General features: G+C 36.9%; 3 protein-coding genes across 5 annotated transcripts; all 3 read right to left on the bottom strand.

The window, feature by feature from the left end:
- Positions 1-1184: 1184 nt before the first annotated feature.
- On the bottom strand, positions 1185-8321 carry ccnt1 (cyclin T1). 2 transcript variants are annotated; one of them, XM_007566882.2, is made up of 9 exons: positions 8117-8321; positions 7145-7226; positions 6937-7065; positions 5505-5565; positions 5040-5102; positions 4893-4938; positions 4582-4745; positions 3610-3680; positions 1185-3506 (listed from the first exon to the last, which is right to left on the bottom strand). In XM_007566882.2, the coding sequence occupies exons 1-9, from the start codon at positions 8287-8289 to the stop codon at positions 2241-2243; spliced, it is 2055 nt and encodes a 684-aa protein (XP_007566944.1). In that variant the 5' UTR covers positions 8290-8321; the 3' UTR covers positions 1185-2240. The 2 variants fall into 2 exon arrangements, with proteins under 2 accessions (XP_007566944.1, XP_007566945.1); XM_007566883.2 differs by lacking the exons at positions 5505-5565; positions 7145-7226; positions 8117-8321.
- A 965-nt stretch (positions 8322-9286) lies between these two features.
- On the bottom strand, positions 9287-19189 carry sarnp (SAP domain containing ribonucleoprotein). Of its 2 annotated transcripts, none has more exons than XM_007566881.2 (11): positions 19087-19189; positions 17899-17998; positions 17472-17515; positions 17323-17393; positions 17068-17119; positions 16499-16572; positions 16206-16243; positions 10870-10895; positions 10519-10587; positions 10179-10265; positions 9287-10062 (listed from the first exon to the last, which is right to left on the bottom strand). In XM_007566881.2, the coding sequence occupies exons 1-11, from the start codon at positions 19117-19119 to the stop codon at positions 10021-10023; spliced, it is 636 nt and encodes a 211-aa protein (XP_007566943.1). In that variant the 5' UTR covers positions 19120-19189; the 3' UTR covers positions 9287-10020. The 2 variants fall into 2 exon arrangements, with proteins under 2 accessions (XP_007566943.1, XP_007566942.1); XM_007566880.2 differs by lacking the exons at positions 9287-10062; positions 10179-10265; positions 10519-10587; positions 10870-10895 and adding exons at positions 14054-14829; positions 14946-15032; positions 15286-15354; positions 15637-15662.
- Positions 11374-13092, bottom strand: LOC103148211 (cyclin-T1). The gene is made up of 3 exons (XM_007566879.2): positions 12884-13092; positions 11912-11993; positions 11374-11832 (listed from the first exon to the last, which is right to left on the bottom strand). The coding sequence occupies exons 1-3, from the start codon at positions 13054-13056 to the stop codon at positions 11638-11640; spliced, it is 450 nt and encodes a 149-aa protein (XP_007566941.1). The 5' UTR covers positions 13057-13092; the 3' UTR covers positions 11374-11637.
- Positions 19190-21708: the final 2519 nt, after the last annotated feature.

The following is a 21708-nucleotide window of genomic DNA, read 5'->3' as shown; positions in this document are numbered from 1 at the left end:
CAGAAGAAAATGTAAGGCTCATGATTGGCTAATCAAGTCGCCACTCAAACTGGAAACAACTCTCTTTCTAACACGCCCAAAAAAACAGAAATTAAAAGTCCAAATCCCTTTTTCTTAAAATATTTATTGACTTCCGGAATAAAGCAACCACATTTTATCAAAAAACATTGTTCACATATAACTTATTAAATGAAAAGAAAAAAATCCAATTTCTTTATTTCCAGACCTGAGTGTCAATAAAAACACCAAGAAATGAAACATGAAACTATTGTAAATGTGATTTTTGCATTGTTAGGTTGCATGAGTGTCTTCCATTCACCTTATATATATGGTCTTAGTATAAAAATGAGTCATTTTCTCACAGCATGTTAATACTTCAACTGAAACATTTGTCCCAATTAGATAATTTGTTTTGGAAATCTACTCTAATAGGTTTACCATTATACATGTAACACTTTGTCGATTTCATTGTAGGCTCACCTACAAAGATAAATATTCAGTGCATTCACCATTTCCCTGTTACAACTAAAAGCCTAAAGAAAAGAAAGCCTCTTTTCTGTCATATTTATCATTATGAAGGGAATTAATTACAATTATATGGCTGATTTGCTGAACTGCATTACCATAATCTGCTTGAAGCATTTTTTTTTTACATAAAAACTGATTAAAAACAAAAAGGGAGCAGGTTAAGAGAAGTAATATTACACAATCAAACCCATATAAAGCTTTATGTGTATGAAATGTACAGCCAACAAATAGAACATTTGCTAATTTGCTCAAGCATAAAATTTAAACATTTTTATGGGACTACATGTTCAAGACTGGGATGGAGGTACTGTAATTATAGAGGACGTGCAAAAACTTTTTAAAGAGTGGTCATTTTTGGATGGATTAATAAAAATAAAAAAGCTAAGTATGAAAAACAGTTGCATGAGTAAAGCCAATTTTAACATGATTAAAACAGAACAGATTATACAATTAAACATCCTAAATCAGAACCATCAAAGGTGAGATTACATGTCTGTCCTTCATCACCACTGTACTGGGTAGATATGATTAAACCTTTCCAACTGCATGAAGCTAGTGTAACTGAATATGAACATTTTACAACCATTTAAAACAATGACTGCAACACTTAAAATCTAAAGGAGTACAAGCTTCATTACTTTACATTTCTTTTTTTTCTGTAATTTTCAGTAACAAAATAGAGAGAAAGATTCCACAATACAATCTTCATACAAGTAACCCAAATAAAACAGCCACTAATTATGGAGGCAGGAGGTTTTTTTTCTTTTTTACCTTGGAACATAAAAAGTAAATTAAAAAGAAAATATGTAAAAACATGGCTTTTTTGACATGCACTCTCAAACTGTACAGTCTTGATGAAATCATCTCTCCCTGTGCAGACAGAAAGGAGGGAACCTTAAAGGTCGACAATGTTTTTTTAAAAAGCACTCAATAAATAACATACTATAAAAACAGTACAAAAAGGGGCTAAAAGATATCTGATGGCAGTTTGAATTTCATTAACATAAATCCCCATTGTCACATTTCCTTAGAATTGAGCAGAAGAAGAAAATCTTTTGTTCTTTGCGAGGCTTTAAGATTCATTATGTGAAACTTCTAACCACATTATTACATTTCTCTGCTGTCACCCTGAAACATACGGAAGAGTGTCAGGACCACGCTAAGGAAAAATACAATTACGAGAATAAATTCATGAAATTATGAGAAGTCATAAAATTATGAAAATATGGTCATAAAGTCAGGAGAATAAAGTTATGAGTAAAATCATATTTTGAGAAAAGTCAATATAAAAATGAAGTCACAAAACTGAGAAAAAAGTTGAAATATTCAGGAAAGGTCAGTTTTACAAAATAAGTCGTATGATGCAATAATACGACAAAAAATTAATTATATAATAGTCATAGTACTTTGCAATAAAGTCAGTATTACAAGAAAAGTCATAAAATTGATTTTATTCTCCTACAACCTTCTTCCTACATTATTTAAACTTTATTCTTGTAATTTGACTATTCTTGCTTTATTTAGACTTTGTTCTCGTAATTGTATTTATTTTCTTAGCGTGGCCCTAATACCCCGTCATAGAAACTCACATAAAAAACAAAAAACATTGGGTGAATTTAATAAAAAAAGCTAATTTAGTTTTTTTTTTACAACACTTTACATAAGATGGACGCTTGTGATTTCAAGTAAAATCTACATAAATGACCGGAGGATCATTTGGGTAGTGGCGGCAGAGGGGGGGGCGGTTCTGAGGGCAGGGGCGGCGGTCTGGGGTTGGCCCCCCTGGAGCCGCCGGGGAACCGGTAGTCCGCGTACTGGGGTCGGTAGTCGTACATGGACGGCTGCGACGGCTGCACGCCCTGCGCGCTCAGCAGCGAGTTCAGCATCTCAAAAGTGTCCTGGTACTCGTTGGACTGAGCGCCGCCCGCCGCACCGTGCCCGTTAGTGTCCATCTTGTCCCCTTTGGAGTGTGAGAATGGCCCCTGGTGGTGGGAGAGGCCCAGCGGCGGCAGGACGTCCGAACTCAGGGTTTGTCCGGAAGACAGGGAGGGCAGCTGGTAGGCGTTCCTGGAGGTCTTGCTGACCTTGGCGGTGGAGGCGGCGTGCGGGTCCTGGGAATGCGTCCTCTTTCGGGAGCTGGACGAAGACGAGGAACTGGACCTGGACGAGTCGCTCTGGACTTTTTTGCTGCTGCCCAGCGAGCCGCCGGAGTTGGACGAGTGTTTGTGTGAGGAGGACAACGAGGCGCTGCTGGAGGAGGAATGGTGGTGGTGCTGCTGATGATGATGATGCTGCTGATGATGGTGGTGGTGGTTGGAGCGCTCCCTGTGCTTCTCCCGGCTTTTGCCCTCCTCTCCCGAACCCCCCCTCGGCTTCTCCGGCACCCGTATTTTCACTTTAATGTCCGGATCCTGACCCCGGTCGCCGTGGCCACCGCCACCGCCTGCGGGCATCGGGAAACGCATTTTCAAATGTTTGTCGGGCCGCTCCCTGTCCACAGGGATTTTGAGGATGATGGGCGAGGGGTTGGACATGTCGGAGGACAAGGAGGAGCTGGACTGCTGGTGGTGATGATGCTTCTTCTGCTGGCCAATGAGAGCCTGCGCTTGGTTGGCGTAGTCCCTCTTCACGCTGGCCTCCATGTTCTCCAGCTTCCTCTTCTGGGCAGCCAGGACGTCGGCGTTCTTGGCCCGGTATTCGCTCAGCGACACCTTGGCCGGGGCGTGGACCTCGTGGTTGGCTGGCGGTTGCTCGCCGCTGACCGCGCCCTTTCCGCTCCACGTGGCGGCGCTGCCCGGCACTGCCCGCTCCTTGTCGCCTCCCGAGGAGGAAGAGGAACCAGATGGCGGCGCCGACAGGCTCATCAGGCCCGCCACGGTGCTTTCTGATGACACCATGGAGATCATGCTGATCATGGTGTCTCTTTGGTCTCCGTCCTCCTGCACCTTTGGCTTGGCTTTTGGAGTTTGACCTCCAGCCTGGGAGAGGAGAAGAGACGGAAAAATATTAGAAAACCATAAACCAAATGTTAGCATCCCAAAATAACGACAAAAATCTGTTTTTGTTAAAAGATGAACGCACCTTCCAGTTTCGAATTCGCTTGAGCCGACTGGGCGTTTTCTCCAGGATCTGAAGAAACTCGTGGGTGAGTTCTGCAAAAATATTTAAAAGTTCAGAAATTGCTCAAAAGATTATGGAAGCCCATTTCTGCCATGAAAGAAAAATAAAGAAAAGGCCAACAGGAAGTAGTAATTACAAAAGACACAGGCGCTACACACAAAACTTGTAATTATGACTATAAAACTTATAATTACAAGTTTAAAACAAGTAAATACAGCTTTAATTCTTGTAATCATGACTTCAGAACTCATAATTATGATTTTTATTCTTATAAGTTGTAAATGTCAGTTTTAAAAGTTTTAATTTTAAACTGTATAGGCACTACACATAGAACTTGTAATTATTACTTCAAAGCCCACAGTTATGACTTTAAGTAATCAAAACCTTTTTTCTTTTAATTTTGTCATTAAAAGTCAATGACTTTAAAACTCAAACATACAACATTTATTTTCATATCTATGGTTTTAAAACTCAAACACAAAATCAATTCTGGTGTTGATTCTAAAACTTCTAAATATGCCTTCAAGAAACGTAATTATATCTTTTTATTCTAATTGACTTTAATAATTATAACTTTTATTCTCAGAATTATAACTTTAAAAGTTGTAATTATGTTTAAAACTCACAATTACAATTTTAAAACTTGTAACTACAACTTAAAAACAATTTTAAAATTTATACAACTCGTAAATTACAATTTTTATTCTCTTAATCATTTTAAAACTCATTTTATTGTCTTAATTATGACATAAAGATCATATATACGAGTTTAAAACGTGGAATTATGACTTTATGTTGAGCGTTCCTTAATTTCATGGTGGGTTTCCATAAAAGCCACTTCAGGGACAGAAAGTAACATTTGTTTATCTTTCAGCTAAATCTGGACCATTATGTCACCTTAAACAGAGCGACAGGATAAAATCCAAGACGTACCGTCTAACAGCTCCAGGGTGACTGTGGGATCCACATACTCCCACCAGTGTTTCCCGTCCGTAGAGACGGGGATTTCCCAGTTGGACCATTTGCAGGCCAGATGGATGCAGACGCAGGCGACAACAGGTGGACTATACTGCAGGCAGAACGTGGTCAAATGCAGGCTGGATCGCATTAAAAATACAGCAGGGGGACAAAAAAAAGAGAAAGAAATCAGAAGATTAAAATTTTGGTTAAAAACAGACTGAAAGTCAAACAACATGGAACAGATGTACACTGTCTTCCTAAAACAACGTTAACTGGGCGTATACCTGTTGGTGGCCATGAAGTAAGATGTTTGGGCCAGATCCTTACTGGCTGGAAAACCAGAACAAAATATACTTAAGAGCCTGAAGAATAAGCTTGAGCAGTAACTATGTTCTCCTGCCAGCATGTAGGCGTTCAGGTGCGATGCTCACCTCTGACCAGCTGGGTGCACTTCACCACATGAGTGTGAGGATGATCAATTGTGATCTCAAACGCTGGAATGAAAAGGGGACAAGAAAGGCAGCAGACTTTAGAAAACTGAACACAGAATATCAGCATGAACATATGAACCGCTTAGGCTTCATTAAATCCAGTTGCCACGGGAAACGTAACATTAAAGTCCCTGAAAAATCAGAAAATTGGTTTTATTAATCCAAACTCAAAGCTGAAATTTACAGTAAGTGTGAAGGAAAAAAACAGCTTTCCATGTGTCAATGAGAGAAATAAAGAGCTGGTTTAAGTCATTTAACAGTGATATGGTGAAACTTTCCAATGCTGATAACCACATTTGGCATTTCTGTGAACAAAAGTTAAAAGCCGGTTAGCTTTACAAGCTACACAAGTTTCTGGAAGGGAAACAAAAGGGACCCAGTTTTTTTTTTTCCTTCTAAACTTACCCAGGGTCTGGAGAATTATGCTCTCAAGAATGACCAGGTCTTGGGCTTGTTGCAGGTAAGCCTGAGGTTGAGAGGACAGGCACGTTACTCACTGGGAGGCCTCCAAGCGTTGTCAAACAAGAGCTACAGAACATGCTCTGTGGTTTTTAAATGTTCACCTGTTGGTCTGAAAGGCTGTCCTTTAAGTTAAATTGAGGATCTGGCAATTAGTGCCAAAAAAAAGAAAAGAAAAAGAAAAGGATTCCCCTTCTGTCGCAGAACCCGTCTTTCCCGTTATGCTGAGGACGCCTTGCAGACCACACAATTAACACCACAGAGCATAACCAAATGCTCTTGTTTTACAACTGCTAGACATCACAATACCTGGACAACTGACACTTCTCTCTCAACCCACATGTCAAGCCACAGAACTGTTATCCGACGCAACAATGCCCAATCTTCTAAAACCGAATAAAAACAAAAGTTCACACGTACAACCCCTGGTTTTGGAAGGCAGAAGGCAAATTGAAAAACAAAAATGTCTTTGGGAGGCATTAGACATAAGAACCATAAAAAGTCAGAAACTGCAAAATGAAGTGGTTGAAATTATAAAAAGAAAAAAAAAGCTTCTTGTCCCATTCCTTCCGTTTGTGGTCACATTTAGGCCTGTCACAATAAGCAATAAACCTATTTATTGCTTATTGTGCAATAATAAGCAAAATTAAAATTAGCTCAACTTCCATTTGAGTGATTCATCGTTTTTCTCTCGTCTGTTTCTACCAAAAACTGGATGATAAAAGTTTTCATTCTGGTGTTTTGGTCTCAACTAGACATTAATAATTCATTTTATTTGATGTTTCTATTTTATTTACTTATTTTAGATATTAAAAATGGCTTATAATTCTGTTAAACGTTTATTAGAATTTAAAGTTTATGGATCTTTGAAAATATGTTCTTGCCATTATGGCATTTTTATTTGTTATTTCCATTAAGTTACTTGAAAATTGTCTCAAAACAACAATATTATCATTTATCGCCATAACTTCTACTACAGTTTATTATTTAGCAAAATGTGTTATTGCCAAAGGCCTCGACACACTTTCCGTAATTTCTGGACTATTAGAGAGTAGAAATATAGCAAATGCTTCCTCTTCCCTTCCTACTCTGGATGTCAGAGTCAAATAGATTGGCTTTGATTTCCTTTGTCTTTTCTATTATTTAGTGCCAATCTTGAGTTGGCACTGTCTTCTTTATAACGCAGTAGTCCAGCTTTTCAAAACGCGTTGATAAACAACACATCTCAGTTTTCAAAACGTGTGAAAAAGGTTGTCTTATAGTCCGGAAATTACGGTAACAAGGGGAAAAAGGCTTTTGGCGTGGAAATGCATCAAATATCTTCATAAACTCCGTTTTGTGGTGGTACAGATTCACTGCATGGACACCCAATACTTACATCGCTGCGGACGTCCGGCGAGGGGTCCTGAGGGTTTAGACATGCATGCGCCACCTTGATTACGTGTTCCAACTTTCGGGGCTGCTCCTCAACCTTTGCAGCGAGGAAAAGAGCGGCCGGAGCGATGACCTGAAGGACAGGAACGACTCTTAGGCTCGTCAACGTCCAATTAAAAGCCGGCAAGAGCGAAAAGAAAACCAGTACTTACATTTCTGTGAAACCTTGTAAATGATTGGACCATGTAGAACCGATGCATGTACACAATAGCTGTATTAATAGTTAGTTGGGATCTGACGCAGGACGGTTAAGGACAACAGAAAAACAAAACACAGAAGCAATAAAAATCAACACCATGTCAGCCTCTCTTTAGGTTCACTACCATCAGCCTGTTTTTCTTTATTGGGTCAAAGGATTCCCCTATGAATTTATACTACAACCATCTGAAACACAGTCACTACACTCAGATGATCTCCATTCCACTGACTGAGAGACTACTGGCACCAAGTGGATGGGCCTCTGCTGAATTAGGTCAGTCACTTTGAAGAAGACGAATCACCTCTTCTATGTTGCATATTTATGTTATATAAATCAGTTTCCACTTTGACATTAAAGGGGTTTGCATTCTTATGACAAAAAATGTTGTTGATCATGACTGATTTGCAACGGAATAAAGAGGTAAACATCCAAGGAGGTGATTACTTTTTATGGGCACTGTAAACATTAGTGAGTTGCCGGAAGAAGCATTTTATATAAACAATACACTAAATGATGCCTTTAGATAACTACTACGTTGTTTGGGACACTCTAAATATGATGGTTACAGTTAGATTAAGCAGCTTGGCTCCGTTGTTTTCCGTCCTAAACAGTTTCACTAAACAGACAAAGCTAATGCTAACGTTTATAAGGCCTGTGAACCACAGAGGCCTTGTCGGCTGCGGTTAGCATGTACGGCTGCCGTCGGAGAGAATAAACAAGCCATAATGTACTAAAATCAGCAACAAATGCGCTAAACAGCTATTAATATACTTTAAAAAAAAACTACAAGGCCTCGTCCAAACCACAACAACAACATAAAGCGACCACGCTCTCGGTCGAGCCGGCTTCGAGAGAAGCTAAACTTTGCTAGCCGACGAGCTAATGCTAATGTTCGCTACGTGCGACGCACCACGACAAAAGATACACATTGAGCCGCTGCCCCATGTCCTGGAGGAGGTTCGCTGCCTGTTGTCGGTAGGACAGCTCCTTGTCGGGATCAAGTCCAGCTTGCCGAGACGGGCTGTTGTCGATCTGCTGTCGGGAGTAGTACCATTTGTTGTTACAGCTTGAAGGGACCGAACGAAACGAAGCCGCCATCACTGAGAAGGACGAGAGTTTAAAATTTCTTCGCGTCACAGGAACATACGTCACACACCAGGGAGCGGTGCATTTCCGCGGACGAACAGCAGGTGTCTCCAAAACTCAGTTACATTCCAGCTAAGCACAAAAACACGGCACAGAAACACTCAAGATTCTGGCTAAAATATACAACAAAAGCATTATGTGCTTAATTTAAAGGTGCGTCTTTATTTAATGTCCAGCTGTATAAATATGCATATTTATCTTGTTAAAAGTACTTAAAAGTTTGATGCAATTTACAAATCTGTTAGTTACGTCTCTTGTTTCTTGTAGTCTGTTAGATTTGTTTATGTTTGTATGAATATGCATGCTTCCATTTACCTTAACCTTAATGCTGGTACACCAGAATTTCCCCACTGTGGGACCTATTTACATCTCTTGCTGCATTTAAAATTTAAAATGCAGTGCTATTAAAGTAGTTGATTTCCAAAATGTTTCTTCAAAAATCATTTATATCATCAAAACATTTAAATATCAAATTAAGATAGAGTAAATACAGTTTTCAAATGATTTTCATCCTGGGCCTATTTTAAAATATAATTTCTCATCTTAAGTCAAGGATTAACAACATCGATCACATTTTATTTTGTTCAGTTTCCTGTTCTTTCTCAGCTTAAAAATAAATATTAATGTTTTGGAACTTCAGTAAACACCAGTAGGAAGTGTTATCCACATTTCTGCATGGATAAAACACAGAACCGTGTCAAAACCGTCAAATTTGCTCCAAGAGAGCATCAGCAACTCATCATAAAAAACAGGCAATTAGTGTTTCACAGAGTAACATCAATAAGGTTTCATGCAAATGTTTCAGATCATTTTTAAATTATTCAAATTAATTTTGTTGATTTGAAACATTTAAGTAGGGCAGAAGAAACCTGGTACTTCATAAATCTAAATAGCAATTTTATCAGTATTTAGCAATTCATACAGAAAAAACCAAGAAACATGACAGGAGTCAAAAAATCGAAAACAATTTATTTTAAATTTCAAAACGTTATAAAATGGACAGATAACCTGAAGCAGTATTTTGATGGTATCCCTCAAAAGGATAACAATGAATTAAAAGGCTGCGTGTTGAATCAAAAGTACAAATAAATTCAAATAAAAAAAGTTCAAGGAAATATCTGGTTTGATAAACAAATAGAAAACTGAAGTTTTTCCAGCAATGAACAAAACAAAACCAACCAAAAAAACATTTGAACGTCTGTTTTGATTTAAGTTGTAATTCAGCTACATTGATGTCATAAATTCAACACCTTAATTTACATCAAACAGACAGAAATCGACTTTTAACAGAGCCAAGGCTGCACAGTAAATGCTTGATATATCTCCTGTCAATATCCAGGTTTCTAGGCAGCAGGATTGTTTATTATTGGGGTATTAAGTAGCTGCAGGAAATAAAATATTTATTGCTGCATCATTATTGAAGCTAATTTTGAAAAAGAACGGCAGGAAGTTAGTCTGTTCCTCTAAGTTTTCATAAGAAGTAGAAACAGATAAATATGGAGCTTCTAGACTCCCAGGAAAACAGTCTGTTCCAGAATCTAACCCTCAGATATGATCCTTTATTTAAGTGTACTTTTGATGAACAAAAATCCAGTTACTGATTATTTTATCCCCAAAAATCTGTTGAACAGCCTTAAAAAACCACAACAAAAAAAAAGTCCACTACAAAAACAAATTTTTTTTTTAAACTTTTCCGAATCTTTCCGCACGTTTCATTTTCTTCGCCTGCAGAGAAAAAGCAAACAAGCAGAGGCATTATGAAGCAGAGGCATTATGAAGCAGAGGCATTATGAAGCAGCTGAATTAGTGGTTTTTAATGATGAGTGAAACATGGACGTTACCTCGACGTCGCCTCCTCCAACCGACGGAGCGCTTGTTAAGATCCCAAACCTCTCCTTTCTCTTTTTCAGCTTTTCATCTTCCACAATCTGAATAAAAACAACGAAAAGATGCAAAACCCAAGAAGACTGAATGTTGTGAATGAGTAAAACAGTGAGATAATCCGGTTATTAAAGGTTTTTTTTTGTTTACATTTTCGATGTAATATTATCCAACAGATTCACTTAAACGATCACGGATTAATGCCACATTGGACAGAGGTGTGTAAACTTTCAGATCCGCTGTAAATGCCAAACCCAGAGAATTTTGGAAGTAAATAAGTTTAGGAACTACGTTTGTCACCTTCTGTGAGACTGATGAGACGTTCATGCCGAATCTTTCCGCTCGTTTCTTCAGGGCGTCAACGTTGACCTGAAACAAACACACAAACCCGTCAGACAAACAGCAGCAGCTGGAGGAAAAGAGGGAGAGAAAGAAAGACAGGCCAAGAAAGAAAGAATGGAAGGAAGAGAGAAAAAGAGATGAAAAATAATGGAAGGAAATTAAAAAAGAGTAAAATAAGGAAAGAAAGAGCAAAAGAAATAAAGAAAAAAATAAAAGAAAGGGTGAAAGAAGTAAGGTAAGAAAGAGAAAGGAAAAAAGAAATAATAAAAAAGAAAGAGAAAAAGAAAGAGTAATTTCTGAAAAACTCACGCCAGCTTTGCTGTTTGCCACAACGCCTGTTCACAAGATAAGAACAAGAAAGAAAATAATCATTTGCCTCCATTCATGAGAGTCAGGAAAGTGAAAATGAGACAAAGAGGTTCATTAAAACTTTCACTAAATCAATCAAGAGACTCAACATCAGCCGCTTTTCCAGTTTTATAGAAAACACTGATTGGAGGGAATGTTTAAAAGGGGCTGGGAAATAATCACCCAATATCACACAACACTTCAACCATAACAAGATTATCTATGAAGATGAAACATCAATACTAAAAAATGGAAACAAAGCAAATCTCTTCAGTAATATCAGATTGCATCAGACTGGATGGAATGGGATTCTCTGACTTGTTTATCTTATTGACATCTGCTGTAAATTAATACATGAATAAGATGAGGTGAACTGAAGGTGATGCTGTTCTGCTTCTACCAGCTGAAACACTGGTGTCCCCCTGTTATCATAAAAAGTTCAGTTTGATTTAAATNAGAGTAGAAATATAGCAAATGCTTCCTCTTCCCTTCCTACTCTGGATGTCAGAGTCAAATAGATTGGCTTTGATTTCCTTTGTCTTTTCTATTATTTAGTGCAAGCCGTAACAATCTTGAGTTGGCACTGTCTTCTTTATAACGCAGTAGTCCAGCTTTTCAAAACGCGTTGATAAACAACACATCTCAGTTTTCAAAACGTGTGAAAAAGGTTGTCTTATAGTCCGGAAATTACGGTAACAAGGGGAAAAAGGCTTTTGGCGTGGAAATGCATCAAATATCTTCATAAACTCCGTTTTGTGGTGGTACAGATTCACTGCATGGACACCCAATACTTACATCGCTGCGGACGTCCGGCGAGGGGTCCTGAGGGTTTAGACATGCATGCGCCACCTTGATTACGTGTTCCAACTTTCGGGGCTGCTCCTCAACCTTTGCAGCGAGGAAAAGAGCGGCCGGAGCGATGACCTGAAGGACAGGAACGACTCTTAGGCTCGTCAACGTCCAATTAAAAGCCGGCAAGAGCGAAAAGAAAACCAGTACTTACATTTCTGTGAAACCTTGTAAATGATTGGACCATGTAGAACCGATGCATGTACACAATAGCTGTATTAATAGTTAGTTGGGATCTGACGCAGGACGGTTAAGGACAACAGAAAAACAAAACACAGAAGCAATAAAAATCAACACCATGTCAGCCTCTCTTTAGGTTCACTACCATCAGCCTGTTTTTCTTTATTGGGTCAAAGGATTCCCCTATGAATTTATACTACAACCATCTGAAACACAGTCACTACACTCAGATGATCTCCATTCCACTGACTGAGAGACTACTGGCACCAAGTGGATGGGCCTCTGCTGAATTAGGTCAGTCACTTTGAAGAAGACGAATCACCTCTTCTATGTTGCATATTTATGTTATATAAATCAGTTTCCACTTTGACATTAAAGGGGTTTGCATTCTTATGACAAAAAATGTTGTTGATCATGACTGATTTGCAACGGAATAAAGAGGTAAACATCCAAGGAGGTGATTACTTTTTATGGGCACTGTAAACATTAGTGAGTTGCCGGAAGAAGCATTTTATATAAACAATACACTAAATGATGCCTTTAGATAACTACTACGTTGTTTGGGACACTCTAAATATGATGGTTACAGTTAGATTAAGCAGCTTGGCTCCGTTGTTTTCCGTCCTAAACAGTTTCACTAAACAGACAAAGCTAATGCTAACGTTTATAAGGCCTGTGAACCACAGAGGCCTTGTCGGCTGCGGTTAGCATGTACGGCTGCCGTCGGAGAGAATAAACAAGCCATAATCAACTAAAATCAGCAACAAATGCGCTAAACAGCTATTAATATACTTTAAAAAAAAACTACAAGGCCTCGTCCAAACCACAACAACAACATAAAGCGACCACGCTCTCGGTCGAGCCGGCTTCGAGAGAAGCTAAACTTTGCTAGCCGACGAGCTAATGCTAATGTTCGCTACGTGCGACGCACCACGACAAAAGATACACATTGAGCCGCTGCCCCATGTCCTGGAGGAGGTTCGCTGCCTGTTGTCGGTAGGACAGCTCCTTGTCGGGATCAAGTCCAGCTTGCCGAGACGGGCTGTTGTCGATCTGCTGTCGGGAGTAGTACCATTTGTTGTTACAGCTTGAAGGGACCGAACGAAACGAAGCCGCCATCACTGAGAAGGACGAGAGTTTAAAATTTCTTCGCGTCACAGGAACATACGTCACACACCAGGGAGCGGTGCATTTCCGCGGACGAACAGCAGGTGTCTCCAAAACTCAGTTACATTCCAGCTAAGCACAAAAACACGGCACAGAAACACTCAAGATTCTGGCTAAAATATACAACAAAAGCATTATGTGCTTAATTTAAAGGTGCGTCTTTATTTAATGTCCAGCTGTATAAATATGCATATTTATCTTGTTAAAAGTACTTAAAAGTTTGATGCAATTTACAAATCTGTTAGTTACGTCTCTTGTTTCTTGTAGTCTGTTAGATTTGTTTATGTTTGTATGAATATGCATGCTTCCATTTACCTTAACCTTAATGCTGGTACACCAGAATTTCCCCACTGTGGGACCTATTTACATCTCTTGCTGCATTTAAAATTTAAAATGCAGTGCTATTAAAGTAGTTGATTTCCAAAATGTTTCTTCAAAAATCATTTATATCATCAAAACATTTAAATATCAAATTAAGATAGAGTAAATACAGTTTTCAAATGATTTTCATCCTGGGCCTATTTTAAAATATAATTTCTCATCTTAAGTCAAGGATTAACAACATCGATCACATTTTATTTTGTTCAGTTTCCTGTTCTTTCTCAGCTTAAAAATAAATATTAATGTTTTGGAACTTCAGTAAACACCAGTAGGAAGTGTTATCCACATTTCTGCATGGATAAAACACAGAACCGTGTCAAAACCGTCAAATTTGCTCCAAGAGAGCATCAGCAACTCATCATAAAAAACAGGCAATTAGTGTTTCACAGAGTAACATCAATAAGGTTTCATGCAAATGTTTCAGATCATTTTTAAATTATTCAAATTAATTTTGTTGATTTGAAACATTTAAGTAGGGCAGAAGAAACCTGGTACTTCATAAATCTAAATAGCAATTTTATCAGTATTTAGCAATTCATACAGAAAAAACCAAGAAACATGACAGGAGTCAAAAAATCGAAAACAATTTATTTTAAATTTCAAAACGTTATAAAATGGACAGATAACCTGAAGCAGTATTTTGATGGTATCCCTCAAAAGGATAACAATGAATTAAAAGGCTGCGTGTTGAATCAAAAGTACAAATAAATTCAAATAAAAAAAGTTCAAGGAAATATCTGGTTTGATAAACAAATAGAAAACTGAAGTTTTTCCAGCAATGAACAAAACAAAACCAACCAAAAAAACATTTGAACGTCTGTTTTGATTTAAGTTGTAATTCAGCTACATTGATGTCATAAATTCAACACCTTAATTTACATCAAACAGACAGAAATCGACTTTTAACAGAGCCAAGGCTGCACAGTAAATGCTTGATATATCTCCTGTCAATATCCAGGTTTCTAGGCAGCAGGATTGTTTATTATTGGGGTATTAAGAAGCTGCAGGAAATAAAATATTTATTGCTGCATCATTATTGAAGCTAATTTTGAAAAAGAACGGCAGGAAGTTAGTCTGTTCCTGTAAGTTTTCATAAGAAGTAGAAACAGATAAATATGGAGCTTCTAGACTCCCAGGAAAACAGTCTGTTCCAGAGTCTAACCCTCAGATATGATCCTTTATTTAAGTGTACTTTTGATGAACAAAAATCCAGTTACTGATTATTTTATCCCCAAAAATCTGTTGAACAGCCTTAAAAAACCACAACAAAAAAAAAGTCCACTACAAAAACAAATTTTTTTTTTAAACTTTTCCGAATCTTTCCGCACGTTTCATTTTCTTCGCCTGCAGAGAAAAAGCAAACAAGCAGAGGCATTATGAAGCAGAGGCATTATGAAGCAGAGGCATTATGAAGCAGCTGAATTAGTGGTTTTTAATGATGAGTGAAACATGGACGTTACCTCGACGTCGCCTCCTCCAACCGACGGAGCGCTTGTTAAGATCCCAAACCTCTCCTTTCTCTTTTTCAGCTTTTCATCTTCCACAATCTGAATAAAAACAACGAAAAGATGCAAAACCCAAGAAGACTGAATGTTGTGAATGAGTAAAACAGTGAGATAATCCGGTTATTAAAGGTTTTTTTTTGTTTACATTTTCGATGTAATATTATCCAACAGATTCACTTAAACGATCACGGATTAATGCCACATTGGACAGAGGTGTGTAAACTTTCAGATCCGCTGTAAATGCCAAACCCAGAGAATTTTGGAAGTAAATAAGTTTAGGAACTACGTTTGTCACCTTCTGTGAGACTGATGAGACGTTCATGCCGAATCTTTCCGCTCGTTTCTTCAGGACGTCAACGTTGACCTGAAACAAACACACAAACCCGTCAGACAAACAGCAGCAGCTGGAGGAAAAGAGGGAGAGAAAGAAAGACAGGCCAAGAAAGAAAGAATGGAAGGAAGAGAGAAAAAGAGATGAAAAATAATGGAAGGAAATTAAAAAAGAGTAAAATAAGGAAAGAAAGAGCAAAAGAAATAAAGAAAAAAATAAAAGAAAGGGTGAAAGAAGTAAGGTAAGAAAGAGAAAGGAAAAAAGAAATAATAAAAAAGAAAGAGAAAAAGAAAGAGTAATTTCTGAAAAACTCACGCCAGCTTTGCTGTTTGCCACAATGCCTGTTCACAAGATAAGAACAAGAAAGAAAATAATCATTTGCCTCCATTCATGAGAGTCAGGAAAGTGAAAATGAGACAAAGAGGTTCGTTAAAACTTTCACTAAATCAATCAAGAGACTCAACATCAGCCGCTTTTCCAGTTTTATAGAAAACACTGATTGGAGGGAATGTTTAAAAGGGGCTGGGAAATAATCACCCAATATCACACAACACTTCAACCATAACAAGATTATCTATGAAGATGAAACATCAATACTAAAAAATGGAAACAAAGCAAATCTCTTCAGTAATATCAGATTGCATCAGACTGGATGGAATGGGATTCTCTGACTTGTTTATCTTATTGACATCTGCTGTAAATTAATACATGAATAAGATGAGGTGAACTGAAGGTGATGCTGTTCTGCTTCTACCAGCTGAAACACTGGTGTCCCCCTGTTATCATAAAAAGTTCAGTTTGATTTAAATATAACAAATCCTGAGAAAAGGAAACAGTTTTAGTGTTTTCTATGCATTAGGCTTCTGGTGAGGACGATGATGTACCTGGAGAGGGGCTGGAAGAATCGGAGGGCGTTCCAAACCTGCAGGAAAACAGCGGAAAATAAACTCAGCATGACATAAAGGATCAACAGTTTCCTTCCTTACAAATACAAACAATGTTGTGACTTTTAGACAATTTAGATGCTCAGCAAGTTGTTTAATGTAACAACACAATTTCAAGAAGCTGAGGTGAAATTGTTTGTTCCTGTCACTTATTTCAAAATTTTCAAGATCCCAACATTTTGTCTTGTGAAAGAAATGACAGAAAGGAAGAACAAGGTGAATTAGAGGTCAACCTTGCTGCACGTAAGGCCTTCTTGCTCTCGGCTGATGCTGGCAGGTTGAAACGCTCAGCTCTTTTCTGTAGTCTCTGTTCAAAAAAAGATAGATGTTAAACACATTTAGTTTCCTGTCTTTCACTGAAAGTTTCACTGTGACATGCAAACGAGCTGAAATAACGTTACAGGAAATTATACAACTAGAAGTGCCAATCAGGAGAATATGTCATCTTAGTCCATATTTCATAAGACTGTTTAGGTTCAGTAACATTCAACAAAATGTTTCCACATTATCATAATTAGTTTGTAGAATTTTGATGAATTCAATGCAGTTTAGAATTAGGTTGTAATGTAACAAAATACAGAAAAAGTGAAGCGCTGTGAATACTTTCCAGATGCTCTGCATAAATATTATAAACCTGCATTTTTCCATGCTACTGTAATATTTAGTCGGTTGTACAGAGTCTATCAGCAGCAGATGTTCACTCATGGAAAAGAGGGGAAAGAAGAAAAGCAGTGTCTAATTTCAAAAATGAAAAAGAAAAGGAATAATTGATCTGCTTTAGGAGAAAACAAGTCAGACGTACTTCACTGGCAGATAAGGGAGGACTTATTTTCACCACCTTCTTCTCAGCAGGCCTGAAAAAAATTAATTAGAATTACTAATAAAGGACTTGCAGATTTTCAAGAAAGTTTTAATAAAAAAATAATAATAATATATTACAAATAAAACGACACATTTCTTCATCATAGAAGACAAAGGTAATAAAAACCATTTTGTTTGAACCTTTGGAAAAAGAAGGAAACTAGAATAATTCCCAACTGATCTAAGAAACACTTACGGCTCACTCTCAATCACTTCAGAACCATTGTCCACTTTTATGGTGTCGGAGCTCTCCACTTTACCAAAGTCCTGAAAATAAAACAGGAACCTTAATATTTAACAAAGTTACTGCACAGTAGCATGAGATGTGAAGTGAAGTTCTTTTACCACAGAATCGTCAGCCAGCACATCATCGACGTCCACATCTTCTTCTGTTGTTCAAAATGTGAAAGAAAGACATTTCCAACATGAAAAACAGGAATATTAGCAAGTTTTAGTGATGAGATACCATAGAAGACAAGAAACACAAATTAAAATAAGTATTTGTGCAGTACGTTGTAACTCCTACTGTTTATCTGGTAGATGTTGTGTCTCTTACATTTGAGTTGTAAACTTGTCTTACTTAAGGTGAATCTTAATTTTTCTATGAGTAACAAACAAAATGTTTTATATAATCTTACATCACAAGAGATTTACTTTAACTCACCCCTCGAAAAATTGAATAGTAATATTGCAATGCCATGTTTTCTAGTGGTAACCCAGTAAACACCTTTGCAGGTGATAAATATAGGTGTGTGAACACACTGAGCCTCACCGTGCTCCTCCAGGTAGGCCTGGAGTCGGGCGATCAGGTCTCCTTTGTTCCCCTTGGTCTCCAGACCTCGGGCTTCACACTCCTGCCTCAGTTCAGCAAGCTGCACAGCACAAACAAACACAGCCCGTTACATTACCCCTTGTCTTTATTGTTCGTAGTTTAATAAAAGAAAAAAAGTTGTATATAAAAAAATAAATTGTAAACAAAAGCAAGCAAAAGAAGAGCAGTAGTAAAGTATATTTAATTGTTCAAAGGAGTGGGTAGAAAAATAAACTTATTTTTACAACCACCCCTCTTACAAAAATAGCATCATCCAATAAATTACTATTCATGTTGACCTGGTAATAACAGTCTTTTTTATCCACTGTAAATAAGTTATAGATGAGATTTTTTTTGCCTGTTTTAAAATCTCCATAACTAATCAAAAATACTTGTATTCCAAAAGCACACTATGATACACAATGTTTAAGTATATGTTTTCTTTGCAAGCTTGAAATACAGTCAGGTTGAGATGAATTGGTAAAATATGAGCACAAACTCTACCTTGAGCCATCTAATATAAAAATATATTCTGATTCTAACAAACCTTATATTAAACAATATAAACCCTTTCCTATGATGGTTAACTTTCTAAATCTGCACAAAAATTAAAATTTTGAATCACAAACACTCTTAAATATGCCAGAAATTTTATAGATAGATAGATAGATAGATAGATAGATAGATAGATAGATAGATAGATAGATAGATAGATAGATAGATAGATAGATAGATAGATACTTGGTATTTCTGAAGCGGTTTCAACTTTAAATAAATGTGAGCGTATTTTTGAAAATGCGTGGAGGTTTATTCTTATGAACAGATCGAGATCGGCAGAATATTTATTAGTACTGAAGTTTATCTCTGAGTTTAATTGTTTAGACTCCAAGAAAAATGTTGCGTACTTTAGTACTGATTAATTTAAATCAGTGTACTTGTACATTTATTTGTCTCCAGCCGGGCTAACTGAGCTAGCTGCCGCTCATTGAACACACGCAGGTAGGAGTCCTCGCCCCCGGAGGATCCGTTTATCTCTTTAAAACTATTATTTAGCCGTAACTCCGGGATATTTTTCGGTAACCAACAGCTGTTCTCCACTAGTAAACACAGCAAATAAAAATAAAATTCATATTTAAAGGCAATACCAACCTTTAATTTGTGCAGCTCTATCACTTCGGCCATCTTTTTTTGTTGATGTGCCACTTCTTCCAATCAAACTGGAGCTGCTCTCCTTCTGAGCTCCTTGACGGCGTTAAGCGTCTCACAGCGCCCTCTGTTGAACAGATTGATACCCTGCAGATAAATTTCGCACGAAATCATAGCTGGTGATTCAGTTATTGTACATTTGTTTGTTTTAACAAAAAAGTTAGACATTCAGCTCCATTGGTTGACAAAAAGGAATAAATGAATGACTTCTACTTTTTAAGAATTTTTATTCACGACGTTTAAAGGTCTCAATCTATTGTATTTTTTTCAAACAGGAATGTTGTAAAAAGAAAAAAAGAAAAAAAGAAGTGAATTCTTTTCTATGTCCTTGGTATTTGAACAACCAATTTCTTAAATCACAACTATGACAATTAACATATCTCATATCTCCCAAAATGCAATCTCTTTTAATACTGTAATGTCAAATGTATAATTGAAAACAGAGATTTACTTTGCAAAAATAAATTTTTTCTCATTGACTGACATTAGATCAAAGAAATCTTTCCACTTTATTTCAGTTAAGATGACCAGTTTATTTCTATTTTTTACATGACACAATAATGTGAGAAATATTTTTTTCCAAAGTACATGTTTGCTAGAATGACATTCTAGACTTATGATTTTGGTCAAATGTTATTGGAAACTTTTACTTTACTGAAATCTTAGTCCATTCCTCCTTATAGACCAACAGTAATATTCTAAAATTGTTAAAGTCAAAAGATTTGCCAGAAAAATATCAGAAACTGTTAGATTAAGCTGAGAAATTTTCGAGAAAAATACGTTGAAATTTCTACGTTTGCAAAGTCAAAAGTGTCCCAGAAAAAAATCTGAAATTTTGAGATTAACCAAAAAGAATTCTAGAAAAAAAAATCTGAAATTTTAAAATTAATCTTTAAAATTAAAAAGTGGACATGTTTTTCAAAAGATTAAAAGATTTTCAGCTTTTGAAACTCTTCTAGTCTACTTCTAGTTTTTTTCTGAGATTATTTAAAAGATTTCTGAGTTTTTTTCTAGAAAATCTTTTACTTCTCAGACTCAGAAACTTCCAAGACTTTTTCTAGAAAAGATGTTTTGGTGGAGATTTACTCCTCCTGTTTTATCTAAAATGCCCTACTACACCAGACTCTTGCTGTTATTTTCAAATTAGTTTCCATCTCAGCTTTTTGTAATAAGTGGTTTGCGAACAGATGACTTTGTAATGCTTTTTTTCTAGCAGAACATTTACAAAACTTTGCTGTGCAGTGTCATGCTGCCTCATTTAGCAGTGAAAATGAGAACTATCTACACCAGGAAGTGAAGCGGCAGATCGATAGATTTCTGCAGATGTCAGAAATTGCTCAGCAGAATGACAGGAGCCACACATCTGAGCAGAATTTGCCGTGAATGCATACATTGTTTAAAAAGAGGTTTAAACAGGACTGCAGTTTGCCATATGATATGGAGACAATAGAAAGCTTAATACTGTGACTTTAAAGTTTCGGGGTTTGGAACAAAGCCGGATAAATTTAAAGAGTCACAAGTGGCTCAGTAATCCTCATTAACTGTTGCATTCCTTCCATCATTTTGTTGTTCCTTGAAGTCATGTGTAACCTATTGTTCTAATAAAAAAAAAAAAAAACCTCCTGCTGTGTGCCTGAATCTACAGACGGTCTAATTTTCTCCTAGAAAGAAAGCATGAATTGAAGTATAGAGAATTAAGCTTTTCGCTGGGAGTCTTAAGAAAGCTTCAGAGTAAATCTGGGCACAATTAGGACTAATCAGAGACATAAAGTGGGTCAGACAACATCAGAGGAAAAGATTTTGTAGTCTACTGGGATGCATGCAAGGGAAATAAATTCTGACTTAAACAGACCGTTATAATATATGTTTATATTCATCTGTGTAAGTAATAATTACATATCTGCTTATTATTGTGAAACCAAATGTTGTGATTTTTATAAAGAAAGTATACCAAATGGTGCCTCACATATTTTCATGTTTTGCTATGTTACAGTCACATATTACATGGATTTTATTAGCTAGACCAACATAAAGTAGCTCATTATGGTGAAGTGGAAGTAAAAATTTTATGCAGATAAAAATCTGTAGGAGACAAATAACGTATTCAGACTACAGGAGTTGTTTGTAGAGCTCCTTTTCGCTGCTCTTTCAAAGTTTTGAAACTCAGTTTTTCAAAAATAACTGAAAAACTAAGTTTCTTTAAATCAAGGCTACATTCCCACCGGTTCAGAGCTGTCTTTAATTAATAATAACTGGAGCATTGATCAATATTTTTAATGGATATTTGCTTGATTGTTTTCAGAATCAGAATCAAAAATTATTTTATTGTTATTGTGCAGACGTACAACAAAAAGAGTTTCAGTCCCGTCCATCCAAAGATGATGACAGGACGGCAAATATACTGCAAAAACACTAAATCTCACCAGTATTTCTGGTCCAGTTTCTAGTGCAAATATCATAGTACAGTTTAAATACGATAAAACTAACTTACAAGTAATTTTTCAGCTAGGTATATGAACTTGTTTCAAGTCAACAATTAACTTGATGAAAATCAATTACTTCCAG

The sequence above is a fragment of the Poecilia formosa genome, unplaced genomic scaffold (assembly GCF_000485575.1).
Source record: "Poecilia formosa unplaced genomic scaffold, Poecilia_formosa-5.1.2 Scaffold200, whole genome shotgun sequence".
Taxonomy (NCBI): domain Eukaryota; kingdom Metazoa; phylum Chordata; class Actinopteri; order Cyprinodontiformes; family Poeciliidae; genus Poecilia; species Poecilia formosa.
The sequence above is the reverse complement of the archived record's forward strand: the minus strand, read 5'-3'. Positions and strand labels throughout refer to the sequence as shown.